The sequence below is a fragment of the Mus musculus genome, chromosome 3 (assembly GCF_000001635.26).
Source record: "Mus musculus strain C57BL/6J chromosome 3, GRCm38.p6 C57BL/6J".
In the NCBI taxonomy this organism is placed as follows: Eukaryota; Metazoa; Chordata; class Mammalia; order Rodentia; family Muridae; genus Mus; species Mus musculus.
The window spans coordinates 103,882,536-103,899,878 of NC_000069.6; the positions used below are offsets into that span (position 1 = coordinate 103,882,536).

Below are 17,343 nucleotides of genomic sequence, written 5' to 3' on the forward strand. Positions count from 1 at the left end.
TTTATTAATACATAATACATCATTATTATCTGTGGTCATTGTATTCTATAGTAAAACTCCTGAATTTAATCCTTTTATCTAGCTGAAATTTCGTGTCTGTTGATCAACACTGTCTCAAAATTTCTGTCTTACTCCCTGATCACTAGCACTCTACTCTGCCTTTGTGTGTTTAGCTTATTTAACGCAGAGCAATGTCCTCCAGGTTCATCTAAGTTGTCAAGAGTAACAAAATATCACTTTTGAATGATACTCTGAATCGAACATAGAGCCTGGGAGTGAGTGCCAGATAACTGCTTTAGCACTGAGATGTATCACAAGCTCTGTTTTTCAACCTCTAAGTTTTGAGACAGGGTTTTGTTAAGTTGTCCAGACTGGCCTTGAACTGAGCCTCCTAAGCTGAAATTATAAGCCTATATTACCATGCTGGGCACTGTGCATGTGTGTGTGTGTGTGTGTGTGTGTGTGTGTGTGTGTGACTGCACCTAGCACTGTGTATGTGTATATGTGTAATAAGTCTGCACTTGTGCATGTGTGCTCACCACTGCAGATACACATAGGGGCTAGAGGTTAACATCAGATGTCTTCCTCAATTGCTTTCCCACCTTATGTTTCTGAGACGAGTGTCTCACTGAAATTACAACTCTTTATTTTTTATTAGACTGGCTAGCCAGCAAGCCCTCTCTCCCCTGGATATATCTACCTGTTCTCATCTTCAGTACTGGGGTTATAGGTCCATCATATTTAGTTTTTATGAGCTTTCTGGGGGTCTAAACACGGGCCCTCTCACAGGCCATTATTTCCTTCTTTTTAAAGGGGGTAATAATATTCCATTGTGACTACATGCCACATTTTCTCTATCTACTCATCTATGGATGGATACCTAGGTTGACTCCATAATTTGTTCAGTGTGAATAATGCCACAATAAACATAAACACACTCCATTAATTTCATCTTCCCTATAATAAACAAATCCTGAAAAATTATATGGTAGTTCTGTTTTTCACTTTTTGAGGGACCACTTTGATTTTTCATAATACCTATACTAGTTCATTCTTCCACCAACTGTATATACATGTGCTGTTTTCCTATATTCTTACTAACATTGAACTGTTGCTTGCCAACAATTATCTATCTGCCTTCCACCTCAGTCCTGGGGATTGAACCCGGGGAGGAACTCTTTAGTTTCCATTATTGATTCAATTGCCTTACTAGTTAATTTCTACTTAGATTTATTATTTGCTCCTTAGCCAGTTTTTATATGGTAAGTATCTCCAAGATCTGAACCATTCTATCTAGGTTATCCAATTTGTTAGTATGTACTATATGTGGTAATTCCATGCAGTTGTTTATAGTATTTTAACAGATCATTAGTAATTTCCACATTGTCATCTTGTGTGTGAAGGAGCATATGTAGATGTGTGAGTGTGTTAATGTGTGTGAGCACATGTAGGCTTGTGAAGGTCAGAGGTCAACTTCAGGTGTCACTCCTCAGTAAGCCATAAACCTTGTTTTGAGACAGAGTCTCTCATTGGGCCTCAGGTTACTGAGTATGCTAGGCTAGCTACCAGGAAGCCCCAGGGGTCCTGTCTCCAGCTCTCTAGTACTGGGATTTCAGGTGTGTTATACCCTGCCAAGTTTGTTTGTTTATTATTTGCCTATTCTGGGAATTGAGCTTAAGTGCTTACCAAAATACTACTTATCCAGTTCCTACATTTTTACCTTTGATTTATAATTTGAATTTTTTTCCCTTAGTGTAGCTAAAGTCTAATCAGTTTTGTTCACCTTATCCATTTTTCCTTTTCTCTACTTCATTTGTCTCTGCTTTATTTATTTATTTGGTTTTTTTCAAGACAGGGTTTCTCTGTGTAGCCCTGGCTGTCCTGGAACTCACTGTGTAGCCCAGGCTGGCCTCCAACTCAGAAATTTACCTGCCTCTGCCTCCCAAGTGCTGGGATCAAAGGTGTGCACCACCACTGCCCAGCTCTTATCTCTGCTTTAATCATTAATATTTTCTGGTTGTTGCTAAGTTTGAGATTGATTTTAGTCCACCCCCCTCCACCCTGCACCTAGTTCCTTAAAATGTAAAGTTATGCTGTTCATTTGGGATCTTTCTTTATAAAATAAATATGTCATTTAGTTTATATCAACTCATGCAAGCTAAATAAACATTGATTTATACTTAACACTACATTTTATTAATTCTTTAAGAATGTATTAAAAATGTTTTGATCATTTTACCCTGACTTTTCTCCCTAATTCTTCCCAGAACTACTGCCCATCTCTCTACCCCTTCCTAACTTCATGTCCTATTCTTTAAAAAGCAACCCACCAACTCTAGTTTGTGCTGCTAATATACTTATGGGTGTGGGGCCAACCACTGGAGTAAGGTTGACCTACCAGGGGCTACACCCTTAATAAAACCCTGACTCTCCCTTCCCCAGAAGCCATCAACTGCCATAGCAACTCAGTTAAGAGAGTGTATTATTGAGCCCACCCCCCATCCACGTTTGTGTCGACTGGCTTGGTTTTGAACAGGCAAGAGCACTGCTTGATGTCCTGAATGAAGTAGTCTTGTCATGTCCGGAATACAGTTTCAGCCCAGTCCTCCCTGATCTTTCTGTCCCCTTTTCCGTGATGGTCCCTGTGCCTTGTGGGGGATATGGGGGTGGGGGACAGGTGTTACTTCCCAGTCTTCCAACTATTAAAATGTTTCATTGACATTGCTTCATGAAAAACAAGACAAGACAAAACATACAAACAAAAACCTCTGACATCTCTTTTGAAGATTCAAGCACAATGCTCAATTCCTGAACAAAGCCTCACGGTAGAAGCTGACTCTTGTCCTCTGGATTTACCAAAAAAGTGAGTAAATTTTGCTTAGCTAAGTACTGACTCACTGTGCTTAAAGGATGAAATCTCACGCTCCAGTTGCTATGCTACTCGAAGAGACCTCTTTTCGGTATGGTCATCATTCTCTCCTTGCTTTCCAGCGCCATGAGGGATGTGAAAACGACAAACCAGCATAGCAAACAAGGGGCTGAAGCGGAGAGCACTGGAGGGTCTTCCCTTGGCCTTAGGACTTCTACGATGAATGCCGAGGAAGAGTTGGTTTTGCACTCGGCTAAATCAAGCCCTTCTTTTAACTGTTTAGAGCTAAACTGCGGGTGTAACAACAAGGCTGTCATAACCAGGAACGGGCAGGCAAGGGCTTCTCCAGTCGTGGGAGAGCCCCTTCAGAAGTATCAAAGTCTGGATTTTGGTTCCATGTTGTTTGGGTCGTGTCCTAGTGCTCTGCCCATAAACACAGCGGACAGGTATCACAATTCAAAGGGGCCGGTAAAACGGACCAAATCAACTCCCTTTGAACTGATTCAGCAGAGAAAAACAAATGACTTGGCCGTGGGAGACGGTTTTTCATGCCTGGAATCTCAGCTGCATGAGCATTACAGTCTCAGGGAGCTGCAGGTGCAAAGAGTGGCCCATGTTTCTTCAGAAGAGCTGAATTATTCACTGCCTGGTGCCTGTGATGCGTCGTGTGTGCCCCGGCACAGCCCCGGCGCTTTGAGAGTGCATCTGTACACATCTTTAGCGGAAGATCCTTATTTTTCATCATCCCCTCCGAATAGTGCTGATTCGAAGATGTCTTTTGATCTGCCTGAGAAACAGGATGGAGCCACTTCCCCTGGCGCTCTATTGCCAGCCTCTTCTACAACCTCCTTCTTTTATAGCAACCCACACGACTCCCTAGTGATGAACACTCTGACCAGCTTTTCCCCACCGTTAAACCAAGAGACAGCTGTAGAAGGCAAGTTTGTTTTTGTTTTTTAATTTGTTTGTTTTGGACTTTGCCTGGTTTCCATTACATAATTTGGTTTCTTCTCACCCTAGCCCTTCTCTTCCTCTGCTTCTTTTTCTTCTTGAAGAAAAGAAAAAAAAAAGAAGAAGAAGCAGCAGAGGAAGAAGTTCTGGGAGTGTTTTGGTGATATACTAAATAAATTGATGATAACAGTAGTGGAGGCAGTCAGGTCTGGGGACCCATCTGTGCCAACAGGAAGGCCTCATACATGGCCAATTCTTATTCCAGACTTGTTTGCCAAAAGCCCATAAGTTACCTTTAGCATGCAGAAGCAGCTTCCCAAGTACAGAGGGCAAACTGATCAACAGCACTGCACGATCTCCCAGTAATATTTGTTATACCCTTATGCATCTGTAATGAGTTGAATGCATTGCTAAGCATTGAATTCTTTTCCTGTAGGAGTGGAAAGGATAGGGCCTGATTTCCTGCGCTTTTGCAGTGTCTAAGTCGATGAGAATATGTTTAGTATCGTGTGACATTTTTTTAAAAAATCTTTTAACACATTTATATTTATCTCTTAAAATTCTAGAATTTTTTTTATATAGCAAATATACTGTTTTAACTAAGTAGTCAGAAAGTAATAGTGAGCCTACTATTAGAGGTTATTATGGGGTGTTTCTTTGCCTTTTCTTTTTAGTAAAGTGGATTGAACCTAGTACCTCACGCATGTCAGGTAGGTGTTTAAGTTGAATCTGCAGCCCTAATAGTTTGATGTTGAAGATGAAGGAAGCAAAGATCATGTTTAATTCTCTTAGGCATATCTTGAGGTAATCTGTGGAGAGCATTTACTTAGAAAAAATAGAAAACTGTTGTTCTATATTATTAAATGTCATTTCTTTTGTCCTTTTTTTTTTTTTTTTTTTTTTTTTGACGTCACAGGGCTTGAATCCAGCCAGCTAGGAAAGAGCTCTGTAACTGAGCTAGAGCCCCAGCACACGTCTCTTTCTTCTCTCTTTTCTTGATTTAGATAAGGTCTTACTACCCATGCTGGCCTGGATTTCATAGATGTCAGGCTGATCTACAACTCACAGCAGTCCTGCTTCAGATTCCCAGCTGCTGGCATTAGTTTCTCTCTTTCCTTCTCTCTGTGTATATGGTGTGTGTGTGTGTGTGTGTGTGTGTGTGTGTGTGTGTGTGTGTGTAGGTCAGAGGTGACTTGTACAGAGAGAGAGAGAGAGAGAGAGAGAGAGAGGTGTTTCTCGTTCTACCATGTGATTCTGGGTTTTCAGAACTCAGGTTTTCAGGCTTTACCCACTGAGTCATTTCACCATCTGATGTTTTCTTTTTATAAATAGCCATAATACTTTAAATTTCTTAGAGCATCAAAAATAACAACAAAGTTATTTTCATAATGTAGCAAAATTGACATGTCTGCCATCTGGTGGCCGTTTCTTATAATGGCATGTAAAATGTTCACACATTTTGAGTATCCTTAGACAGAAAACCCTGTCCTAGCGCTCTAGTTCACTTCCAATCCCAGAAGCTTCTCCCTCTTTCTTGATAAACTATATCTGTTTCTGTAACAAACATTCATATTTTGGGTTCTGGGTGGACTGAAGAAAGAATATTTTGCTTTTGCTTTTGTTTTTAGTTTTGTTTTTGTTTTTGTTTTTTTTTTTTTAAGACAGGGTTTCTCTGTGTAGCCCTTACTGTTCTGGAACTCACTCTGTAGACCTGGCTGGCCTCAAACTCAAAGAACCAATCCACCTGCCTTTGCTTCTCAAGTGCTGGAATTAAAGGCATGTGCCAGCACTATCCAGCAAAAAAAAAAAAAAAAAAAAAAAAAAAGATTTTTAAAAATATCTCCTGCATAAATAAATGTTTAGCTGATGAAAATGTCCTATTGTGAATTCAATGGAAAACAAAAGGAAAGAGTTATGTAGAAGATAATCCAAACCGCCCTAATAGCAACTCCATCAGAATGTGGGGGCACACTTAAATCTTTACATCCAGCAAAGAATTTCAAAGAATAAAAAAATTTACCTACAGACTAATTTATTCTTTTGCCTAGAGTAAGCAAATGCAAATCTGTTAAATTTATACTTAGGATGAGATTAGAATGCAAGAATCTTCTTTATTCTTATAAAACATTGCGATTACATTTCTATTACTTGGTTAGCTCCTTCTCGGAGGACAGATGATGAAATCCCCCCGCCACTCCCTGAACGGACACCCGAGTCTTTTATTGTGGTTGAGGAAGCCGGTGAGTACAGTCAGTAAGTATGAAGTGTGTGTCCCTTCTCAGGTCCCTTCAGTGTTCTATGTGCTGCTGCTGCGCATCCATCTGCCTCCTTTAAATATAACCTCCTTCCTAAGAACTGGCCATACCTGCTTTCTCGCAGGAGAGCCCTCACCACGTGTTACCGAATCCTTACCTCTGGTGGTAACATTTGGAGCATCACCAGAATGCAGTGGGACATCTGAAATGAAGAGCCATGACTCTGTAGGGTTTACACCAAGCAAGGTTTGTCCTTTTCTGACTCAACTCATTTGTATTCAACTGACTGTAGTTTTATTCTACACACTTAATTGTTTAGACATATTTATTTTATTTTAGGTGTTAGAATGTTTTGCTTGTATGTATACATGTGTATCTGTGCCTGCAGAAGTCAAAAGAGGGCATGGGATCCTCTGGAACTGGATTTGGGGATGGTTGTGAGCCACCATGTGAGTGCTGGGAACGGAACCCAGGTCTCCTGCCAGAGCAACAAGTGCTCTAACTGCTGCGCTATCTCTCCAGACCCTTCTCTTCATTTGGACAGCTGCCATTCAATAATTATTAAGTAGACCCTAACGTAAAACAACATGGTAGAGGCTGTGGGGGATGGGAAAGACGTGCAAGGCACATTTCTTACTCTTAAGAAAAATATAAATTCTTTTAAAAAATAAAGGCAAATATTGCAAAAAAAAAAAGAGAAACTTACATTGGAAGTACAGGATGTGTATATGAATCTTTATGTTTATTTTAGGAAGACCATATATCAATGATACATACATGAAAGATACAGAGACCCAAAAGGACATGGGAGCTTTTTTAGGTTGGAAGTAATCAGAAAAACCCAGTGAAAGAGAAAACCTTGAGCCTAAAAGGCAGTTAAAGCAAATCAACTGTTTCATAAGCAGATGATGATTCGCTGTAGCCACTTCATGGGCCCATCATCTTAGCAGTGAAATCACAAACAACAACTTTTAATGACATACACATATTACTTAAACCACTTGGAATAATGTTTCCTCATTCTAGAAGAAAAATCTGTGCTCCTGATAATCTGTTCTACATTTCTATATATTCTTTGAACCAACTATATAAGTATGTACATTGGTTTCAGAGAACAGAAAATCAGTCATTTAGAAGTTTCTACAAGACTGTGGGTGTGGCTTAGTGCTAAGCAAATTGTCGAGCTCTGTAAGACTCTAGCTTTATTCCCCAGTACTAAATTAAAGAAATATCTCCTATAATTGTAATGCTGGAAAATTACAATGTTAACATAATGTTGTTACAATTATTATTAATAGTATGCACACACATAATGGTCTTTTTATTAACTCACATAGTGAAGAACAATTAGCCCTTTTCAGTATCATAAAGGAATTACAATTTCAACAACTTATCTCCAAATAAAATTTTATGGCAATGTTCTAAATTATGAAATAAATAATTCAGAAGGAGATCAATTTAGAACTAATTTCCATATGATATAAAAGTATGAAGATCACTGTAAGAGTTAAGGGTTCCTTTTTATAGTTCAGCACAGTTATGAATTAAGAAATATGGCTGTCACTTAATTTTTAAAAATGTTATTTATTGCTTCAAGCTTGTATTGTGTTTGTACATATTACTCTTTCACTTTTTTCCTATTTAGAATGTGAAACTCCGAAGTCCCAAATCAGGTAAAGACTTCTCTTGACTTTCGATGACATTTAGTCCTAAGGACGTGTGTTGTAAGAACGGCTTGTTAGGAATTCAGTTCAGGAAGATTCATGATGCTTGTAATAGCTTTGCTATCTTGATTCATTTTTGGTTTTCTCAAACTAACAATGTTTGTTCTGTCATGGGCAAAGTAAGGGCAAGGTCCTTTAAAAAAACATTATTTCAGATAGAATATTTTAAAATTCAAATAGTTAAAACAATATTGTATAAAAAAAAACCAAATCAAACCAAACAAACAAATGAACAAAAAAGCAGCAAACTACACTACATAAAAACTACACGTAAAAAGGGACACACAAAACAGAAGAACAGAAGAAATATCTCAGAAGCAAACCCACATGTGCTTCTATAGTCAACTGACTTTTGATAAAGATGCTATGAACATACATGGGAGAATGGATAAGACTTTCTTTCTTTTTCTTTTTCTCTTTTTCTTTCTTTCTTTCTTGCTTTCTTCCTTTCTTTCTTTTTTGTTTTTTGTTTTTTTTTGAGACAGGGTTTCTCTGTGTAGTCCTGGCTGTCCTGGAACTCACTCTGTAGACCAGGCTGGCTGGCCTCGAACTCAGAAATTCGCCTGCCTCTGCCTCCCAAGTGCTGGCATTAAAGTCATGCGCCACCACCACCTGGAAATGGATAGAATTTTCAACAAATGACTCTGTGAAAATTTGGTATCCACATGTATAACAAAGGTGGGCTCCTACCTCTTACCAGTCGCAAAAACAGCCCAACATCTACTAAAGATTTAATTAGAAGACCTGAAACTATGAAATGACCAGAAGAAACACTTCAGGATTTTGGAATTGGTGAGGACTTTTTTGAACAAGACATTAAAACAAAACAAACAAAAACCCAACAACAACAACAACAAAACTACAAGGAAACAAAAGTAGAATAGACAAGTGAAATTATTTTAAATAAGTATCCTCACACAGCAAAGGCAACAGTCTTTGCCTTTAACTTAGAAAATCTTTGTGTTTTATGCATCTGACATGCACAGTTGTGCTCAACATTACTTTAGAGACTCAGATCTTATTTTCTTTTTTCTTTTTTCTTTTTTCTTTAGCGTGTGTGTGTTTTCTAGACAGGGTTTCTCTGTGTAGTTCTGGCTGTCCTGGAGCTTGCTTTGTAGACCAGGCTGGCCTTGAACTCAGGGATCTGCTTGCTTCTGCCTTCTGAGTGTTGGGAGCAAAGGCGTGCACCACCATGCCTGGTCTTAGTAACTTGAATTTTAAAATGGGGTGTTATGGATAGTGACCAAAATGTTTAAGGAAAACAAAAATAATTAACAGCAATATACATACAATGTATATAATATTTCATACTATACACATATACACACACAAACACACGCACATAGAGAATGAGTTCCAGGACAATCAGAGCTACACAGAGAGACTGTCTTTGAGGGGAGAGCGCAGAGCTGGAGAGGTGTAAATTACCTTTTATTCATGTGAATTAGATTGCCATCTCTGAGGTTTACTGCCTCTGTCTGCTAACCTAGGCCTGGTCCTGGAAGCTTCCGGCCTCATCCAATCTAATCCAGACCTGGAATGTTTTCAGCCCCCGAGGCTTACTGCTGAATAAACTCTGGCTCATTCTGTCTTCACCTGAGTCTAGGTTGTTCTCTCTTCAACCTGTCTCTGTAAAACTCTCCCAGTAAAACTGCCTCCCTCTCCTCTCATCCCCTCCCCTGCCCTCTCCTCCCTTCCTTACCCCCTCTCCTTCCCAACCCCCCTCTGCACTGCCCTCTCTTATATTGCCTCTCTATCCTCTCTCTTGTCATAAGAGTTGGGCATATTCTATTCTGTTAACTATTTCTCTGTCCCTTTGTCTGCCTCTCAATTAGACATCACTTTCAATCACAGTTGCTTTCTTACACAAACTCACTTTGTGATTAAAGGTGTGTGCTAAGGCTGAGCTACACCCCAATTTGAAATAGGTTTTTCCAGTTAACAACACAATCTCCAGGTTCACAAGTGTGATCAAATGTCCTGTAACACTCCAGGGTTAATCTCACGGGTTACTCTTCCAAGAGAACCCAGGTTCAATTCCCAGCATCTGCATGGTGGCTCACAAACATCTGTAATTACAGCTCCATGGGGGCTGATGCCCACTTTTGTTGTCTGTGGGCACTATACACATATGATCCACACACATACATGCATATAAACTATGCATATAAAATGAAAAGAAAAAGCATAGGGCCTAGAAAATGGCTCAACATGTGAAAGCACTTGCCTGATCCTCCTGCCTGATCCCCCAAAGCAGCACAAGCGTACAAGGAGAAGTTAGTCACAAGGCTGTTTGCTGACCTCGACATACATGCAGTGGCATACACCACACTCCTCCAATAATAATAAATAAAATACAAAGATAAATGCAGGAGAGAATCTATAGAAAAGGCAACCCCTGCACACTGTTAGTGGAGCTGTAACCTAATGCAGCCCTTATTTAAAACAGTATGGAGCCTGGCTCCAGTGGTGCATGCCTGTAATCCTGACGCTCTGGGGCATGTCATTGCTGTGACAAACATAATTGTCAGAAGCAATTTAGGAAAGGAAAGGTTAATCCCGGCTTGTGTTTTGAGGGCAGGTGTGGACCATTGTGACAGCTAATGCAGCAGAGGCATAAAGACCGTGGTTACCTGTGTTGCATCTGCAGTCAGGAAACGGAGGAAGGTAGCTGGGGTGCTCAGCTATGTACTCAGCTAGCTCTTTCCTTTTTTTTTTTTCAATCTGTAACGCTAGCACATGGAATAATGCATACCACAGTTAGAGTATTTCCCCCTGTTAAGGCCTAGGTAACAGCTACTTGGCTAGCTTACCATTATCAGGAAACTTTCTTATATGTTTCTGCTGTTACCAAGGAACTTTCTAATGCTAAGATTGATTACATATTCTGTTATGTTCTGTGTCCTTGGAAACCAACCATGCTAAAAGTAAATAGAACTGTGTTATATAGTTACCCACAATAAGCTTGGAGCCAAACCAACTACCTAACAGCACTTCCTGTACCTGTATGGAAACTTTTATGGTATAAGCTGCCCCTGGGATGGACCCCAACATAAAAGAGACACCTGCACCAATATAAGAAACTATTTGGAATAAGACTTCCATTTTGAGTAGTGGTCAAGTAAAGTTTAAGTTCCCAAGATCTCTGTGGAAACTGACATCCTACTTGGCAGGAAGAGACATGTACATGGGTAGCTGACATCCTGGTAGGCAAGTTAAGACATGAATATTAGACAAGTCTCATCCTGGTAGACAAGTTAGGACAAGAATATTAGACAAGGCAAGTCCCCTGCCACAATTGAATACCCCAACCAATGGAAACAGGATAAACGTACAACAAACGCTCCTAAGGAAATCCCCTATCTGTATTGGTGAAATAACTTGGCACAGATGTTTGTGGATTTTCGGCTTAAAAACCTTGTAGAATCTTAACTCAGGGTCATGGTTCAGTTCCCGAATCTGGACCATGGCCCTGGTTGACCAGTATGTATGCTCCCTGAGATCAGTGTCCATGGTTTGTGAGGTAACTCCTGGCCCCCAGCATCCCTCAGTTAGCTCACCATTCTTTGACAGGCATGCCAGCAATTCCTTTCCACAGGGACTCTAAATACCATCAAGTTGACAGTCAAGACCAATTATCACAGTTCAACCCCGTGTCACCTGGACACCTAAACATCACTTTGAAGACATATTCCTTCCCCTCCTTATCTCAATAGGCTCATGCCCATCTCATAAGGCAAAATACATTAAGTCTAACTTCAAAGTTCCCACATTTAGGGTCCAATTCCTTGATCAAACCCATACCCTCCCCAGAATGTTCCCATGGTCTTTTAACAGTTCTAATACTCTTTATAATAGTAAGTTCAGAGTCTTTGTTGAGACATAGGCACTCTTAATTCTAGGCCGCTATAATATATAGACTTTTACATTATACACTGTGAAATATACAACAGGAAAGAATATTCTTGTTCCAAAATGGAGGAATGGGGACATAACAAGAAAAGATAGGGTGGAATCAAGACTGAAACCCAGCAGGGGAAACACCGCATCCTGCAGCTCCATAGCCAGCATTTACAGCTCATGGTAGAATCGTCCGGGCTCCAAAGGGCTTGGGTAGCCCCTGCTCTCCAGCTCTGCTGCCTGCAGCACATGCATTCCCGCTCTTGGGTGAGATCTACTTTTGCATGCAGCTTTTCTCAGCAGGCCTCTCATGGTCCTGACATGCTTCACTTTAAGTTAGGCTCTATTGCTACAGCTTTACACAGTGGCCGCTCACATGGAATCTGACACACAATGTCTGGCCTTAGTGGCTCTCTGTAACTACAACCCAAAACTTTATTCATACCTATAGAGCCAGGATCACGTGGCTATTGCTGCCAAATTCTATTGCCACCTTGAAATGGTGGCTGGCCTCTTTGGACCACAGTTGCATCCATCTCTGTATATCTTCCAGTGACCCTAGGAACACACCTTTTTTGTTTGTTTGTTTGTTTGTTTGTTTGTTTTTGGAGGGGGGGGTCAAGACAGGATTTCTCTGTGTAGCCCTGGCTGTCCTGGAACTCACTATGTAGACCAGGCTGGCCTCAAACTCAGAAACCCACCTGCCTCTGCCTCCCAAGTGCTGGAATTAAAGGCATGCACCACCACTGCCTGGCTGGAACACACCTTTTTAGGCACCAGCTTTTGGGTGGTGAACTTCTTGAGTTTTCAAAGTAGGCTCCCTCCATTTACATGAGTTTGAAGGATTTTTTTTTTGTGTGTGTGGGTGTGAACTTTCATTTTAACAAGATGGAGCCTTTAATGGGTGGGGTCTTGTTCTCAGGATGCTTTTCCTGTTGTCCCAATGTACATCCCCAAGTTCCATGTGTGTGTGTGTGTGTGTGTCCATGTACATAGCTTCCACCCTGCCTTTTGAGATAGGTTCTGTCACTGCAGCATGCCAATGTGGGTATGACTTGCTGTTGAGGACACCTCAAGGATCCTCCTGTCTCTGCCTCTTCATTCTCATACCTCCACACTTGCTTTCTTATGTGGGTTCTGGGGGTTAAAGCCAGAGTCACATGCATGCAGGCTAAGTATTTTACCAACTAAGCTGTCTTCTCAGTTTCAAGTTTCTTTTTAATGACACCACTCTATGTAAGAGTTACAGCAGTTCTTAAAGCTGCCTGGTCTATAATGTTAAGCTTATCCACACCGTTGCCCTTGCCGAACTGCATGTTTCTTTTTGCTTTACTGTTTACCTAAACTGTAGACCTGAGTGAGAGAGAGCAGTGGCCATGCCCCTACCCCAGCACTATTCTCTCTTGAATTTCCTCTGCTAACAAACTAGCCCATCACGCCTGCATCCAGAGCACAGGCAGAGTGCAGACATGTCTGTGGCCAGGATATAAACCACATGGTTTCTCCTCGAGTTTCCTACAGCGTCCTTACTTGCCCCCGAAGCTTCTGAGTGAGGTCTTTGCTGCCCATATTTCTCTCTGAATTTTACCTTTCAGACTCCCAGAGATAGGTCCATTAAATTCTGCCGATGGCATTCTAGGGCTTTCCAGCAGGGGGTTACCCATTCCTCTACCCTTTACCTTTAAAGACATTCCAAAGGCCTACAAGCAACATGGCCAAGTTTATCACAGCAATGGCCCACGTCTCAGTACTAATAGTTTCTGAATTATTTTTCACACTGCTATGAGAAAAACGCCTGACAAAATCAAGTTCATGGGGAAAGGTTGATTCCTACTCATGATTTGAGAGTGGAGCCTACCACTGTCTTGGTTTCAAGTGCTGTGAAGAGACACCATGACCGTGGCAACTCTTAAAAAGGAAAGCATTAACTGGGGCTGACTTAAGAGTTCAGAGCTTTAGTCCATTATCATCATGGTGGAGAGCATGGTGGTATACAGGTAGACATGGTGCTGGAGAAAGGGCTGAGAGTTCTACATCTGAATTGGCAGACAGCAGGAAGAGAGTGCGACACTGGGCTTGGCTTGGGGATCTGAGACCACTTCCTCCCCCAAAGCCACACCTACTCCAACAAGTCCATCCCTCCTAATAGTGCCTCTGTCTATGGGGCTCTGGGGTCCATTTTCATTGAAAGTACCACAGTACCATGTACAATCTCTCACTATGATGCAGACTATTGACCGTGCAATCTAGCTAGGATGGTAATAGAGGCATGAAGAAGCTCACAGCACAACCAGGGAGCAGAGAAAGAGGAAGGCTGGTGTTCAGTTCATTTCTCCTCTTTATTCAGTCTTGGATGCCAGTCAATGGCTTAGTCTTTCCTCCCAACTAACAGTCCAGAAACTTCCTCAAGAGACATGCCAAAAAGTTCATTACTTTTTTTTTTTTTCCTGAGACAGGGTTTCTCTGTATAGCCCTGGCTGTCCTGGAGCTCACTCTGTAGACCAGGCTGGTCTCAAACTCAGAAATTCGCCTGCCACTGCCTCCCAAGTGCTGGGATTAAAGGTGTGCACCACCACCACCCGGCAAATTAATTACTTTAAGACCTTATCTCAATCTGAGGGATAGAAAGGAGGAAAAGAAGAGATGAAGGGAAGAAAGGAGGAAAAGAAAAACTGGATGGAAGTTTTTCAAAAACTTACCACATGAACCAGAAATCTCACTATTGAGTATATATGCAAAGAACATGTAGACAAATAGACACTTGTACTTACATATTCACAAAAGCACTATCTACAATAGTTAAGAAACACGGTCTATTTGCCATCAACTTATTAATGGCTTAGAAAATGTGAAACCATTCAGCAAAAAAGAGGATGCAATTCTGTCATGTCTGACAACATGACTGGAGATCACTGTGCTAAATTAAATAAGAAAGGCACAAGTATTTCATGATTTTGGTTGTATATGGTATATAAAAAAGTTGATCTTACAGATGATAGAGTATGGTGGTTGCCAGATGGAGAAGAGAGATAGGTAACATTGATCATTGGGCATTGAGCTAATGAAAGACTCCGAGAGGAGCCCCTCGCTCAGGCCTCAGGACAATAGCGGACACCCAAGAACTCATGATAGACCGAGCTTGATGTAAACCACATGAGGCTTTATTCGGGGAAAGCCAGAGCTCTGGGGACGACTCATATCCCACGAAGGGGTAGAGGAGTTGACCACGAGGGGAAAGGGGAAAGGGTCCCAGTTTTTATAGGCCCTCAGGGGAGAAAGGAGAAGGGGGGGGGGAGTAGGGGATTTCCAGATCTAAACAATGTCTATTCTCAAGAAATGGGTATGGGAGGGGTACAAGGAAAGAGTCTGGTGCAGGTGTAGCAACTCAGGATTGGCCGGGCTGTGGTTGCTGGGGAGATTTTCTGACTCTTTCTCAGCAACCAATATCACAAACACCTGGCAATGGGCTTCATCAGTGGGCACACACATGGGTTCAAGGAATGGTCAAAACATTGGCAGACACACAGGTTCAAGGAGTGGCCAGAGCATTGTGCACCTCTATTTTTCTAAATCAGTGAAGCTAGTTCTACTAACAATGAAATCTATTTTGCCAATTTCAGGGCTTCTGTGACCTTTTACATTCTGTCAGGATCTTTCACTACCAGTAGGAGTAAGGAGATCTAATATGTTGTTGCATAGCTCAGAGACTATTCGAAGCTTTTCACTATTCATTTCTAAAGGTTGAAAAAAAATGACTTTTAATTTTTCACTATAAATGATAAGTGTTTGAGTAAACATGTTTAACTTGATTTACTATTATAGAATGTATACATACATTGAAATATCATATCACTATCATATCTCATTATATTACAATTTTGATGTTTTATATAATTTATCTTAAAAGAATTTCAATAAGCCGGTCCTGGTGGCACACATCTTTAATCCTAGCACTTGGGAGGCAATGCCAGGAGGATATCTATAAGTTCAAGGCCAGCCTGGTCTACAAAGCTAGTTCCAACACAGTCAGTGCTGTGATACAGGGAAGGCCTCTCACAATCATCTATAATGGGATCTGATGGCCTCTTCTGGCATGCAGGCACACATGTGGACAGGATACTCATACACATAAAATACATGGATAAATCTTTTAAAAGAAATGTAGTTAAAATTAATAACATTTTCAGTTTATAGATTTTTACTATTGTTAACAGAATGATCCTAAACAATTATGTCTGGCACTTAATAAATTCTCTTTGTTTTATTTTGTGTATGAGTGTTTGCCTACATTTATGTCTGTGCATTATATGTGCAGTGCTCGAGAAAACCATCCAGAAGCAGATGTTGAAGCCTGTGGGCTGGAATTACAGATGGTTGTATGATGCCACATGGGTGCTGGGAATTGAACCTACATCCTCTGGAAGAGCAACCAGTGCTCTTAACTGCACCCTCTTTTTAAAAACTTGTTATTGCTCTTCTTTTCCCTGAGTTTGCTTATACACTGAACAAAACCGGGTAACAGCTACTGGGAATACAAAGGTATTTTGCATACATTAGCATAGTCTACAGTTGTCATTAGTATATTTATTCATATTATCATATTACTCAATAAAATATATGTATATGTGATATTAAGAAGCATGAGCTTTTGGAGCAATCTATGATTTGAAACCACCAACATACTAAGAATTACCACAGTATATAACCTTAATTAAAGAGTGTACTTCCTGAGGACTGAGCATGATTCCTGCAATCCCAGCACTTAGGAGGTAAAGTCAGGACGATCTCTGTGAGCTCAAGGCTAACCCAGCCTGTAAAGCAAATTCCAAGCCATAAGGAGCTCTATACTGCATCTCAGTCTCAAAAAGCAAGTTAGCTAGTCTTCTGAGACAGGCGTGGTGGCTCACATCTATAACCCCAGAACTTAGGAAGCTGAGGCAGAATTGCTGAAAGTTCAAGGTTCCCCTTGATTATAGAGTAGGACCCTGTTTCAATAAAACAACAGAAATGCAGTGTTTGAGGCTGGAGAGATCCATGGCTTAGTGGGTGAGGGCACTCGCTGTTCTTCCAGAGGTCCCAGGTGTGGTTCTCAGTACCCACAGAGTGGCTCAGGGATCTGGTATCTTCTGACTTTGCAGGCACCAGGCACACACACACACACACACACACACACACACACACACACACACACAAACTGCCATAGTCACTGTTCTATTATTGCTGTGAAGAGACACCATAACCAAGGCAACTCTTACACAAGAAAGCAGAGGGTTAGTCTCATTATCATGGCAGAAGCATGCTGGGAGCATGGCCACATGCATGGTGCTAGAGCAGTAGGTGAGATCTATATCCTGATCCATAGGCAGCAGGCAGCAGGCAGAGAGGGAGAGGGAGAGAGGGGAGGGAGAAGAGAGACTGACTTGACTTACTGGGCCTGGCTTGACTTTTAAAACTTTGAATCCTGGCTCTAGTGACACACCACCTCCAACAATGCCACATCTCCTAGTCTAAACAGTTCATCAACTGGGGACTAAGAATGCAAACATATGAGCCTTTGGGGTTCTATATTCATTCAAACACAGGCAAGACACTCATATACATAAAATAAGCACTTTAAAAATACATGTTGTTTAAATTCTTTTAA

At 41.0% G+C, this 17,343-nt stretch overlaps 1 protein-coding gene across 8 annotated transcripts in view; it reads left to right on the plus strand.

The window, feature by feature from the left end:
- The window catches only part of Ptpn22 (protein tyrosine phosphatase, non-receptor type 22 (lymphoid)), a 55,678-nt gene that overhangs the window by 25,961 nt on the left and 12,374 nt on the right, over positions 1 to 17,343 (plus strand). For all 8 annotated transcript variants that reach the window (NR_104070.1, XM_006501148.4, XM_006501149.4 and 5 more), the window contains 5 exons: positions 2,787 to 2,863; positions 2,992 to 3,806; positions 5,977 to 6,060; positions 6,200 to 6,321; positions 7,721 to 7,748. Coding sequence is in view for 7 of the 8 variants with exons in the window: in XM_006501148.4 (XP_006501211.1) it covers positions 2,787 to 2,863; positions 2,992 to 3,806; positions 5,977 to 6,060; positions 6,200 to 6,321; positions 7,721 to 7,748 (1,126 nt within the window). In the remaining variant the exon portion in view is untranslated. The remainder of the gene's footprint in view (positions 1 to 2,786; positions 2,864 to 2,991; positions 3,807 to 5,976; positions 6,061 to 6,199; positions 6,322 to 7,720; positions 7,749 to 17,343) is intronic.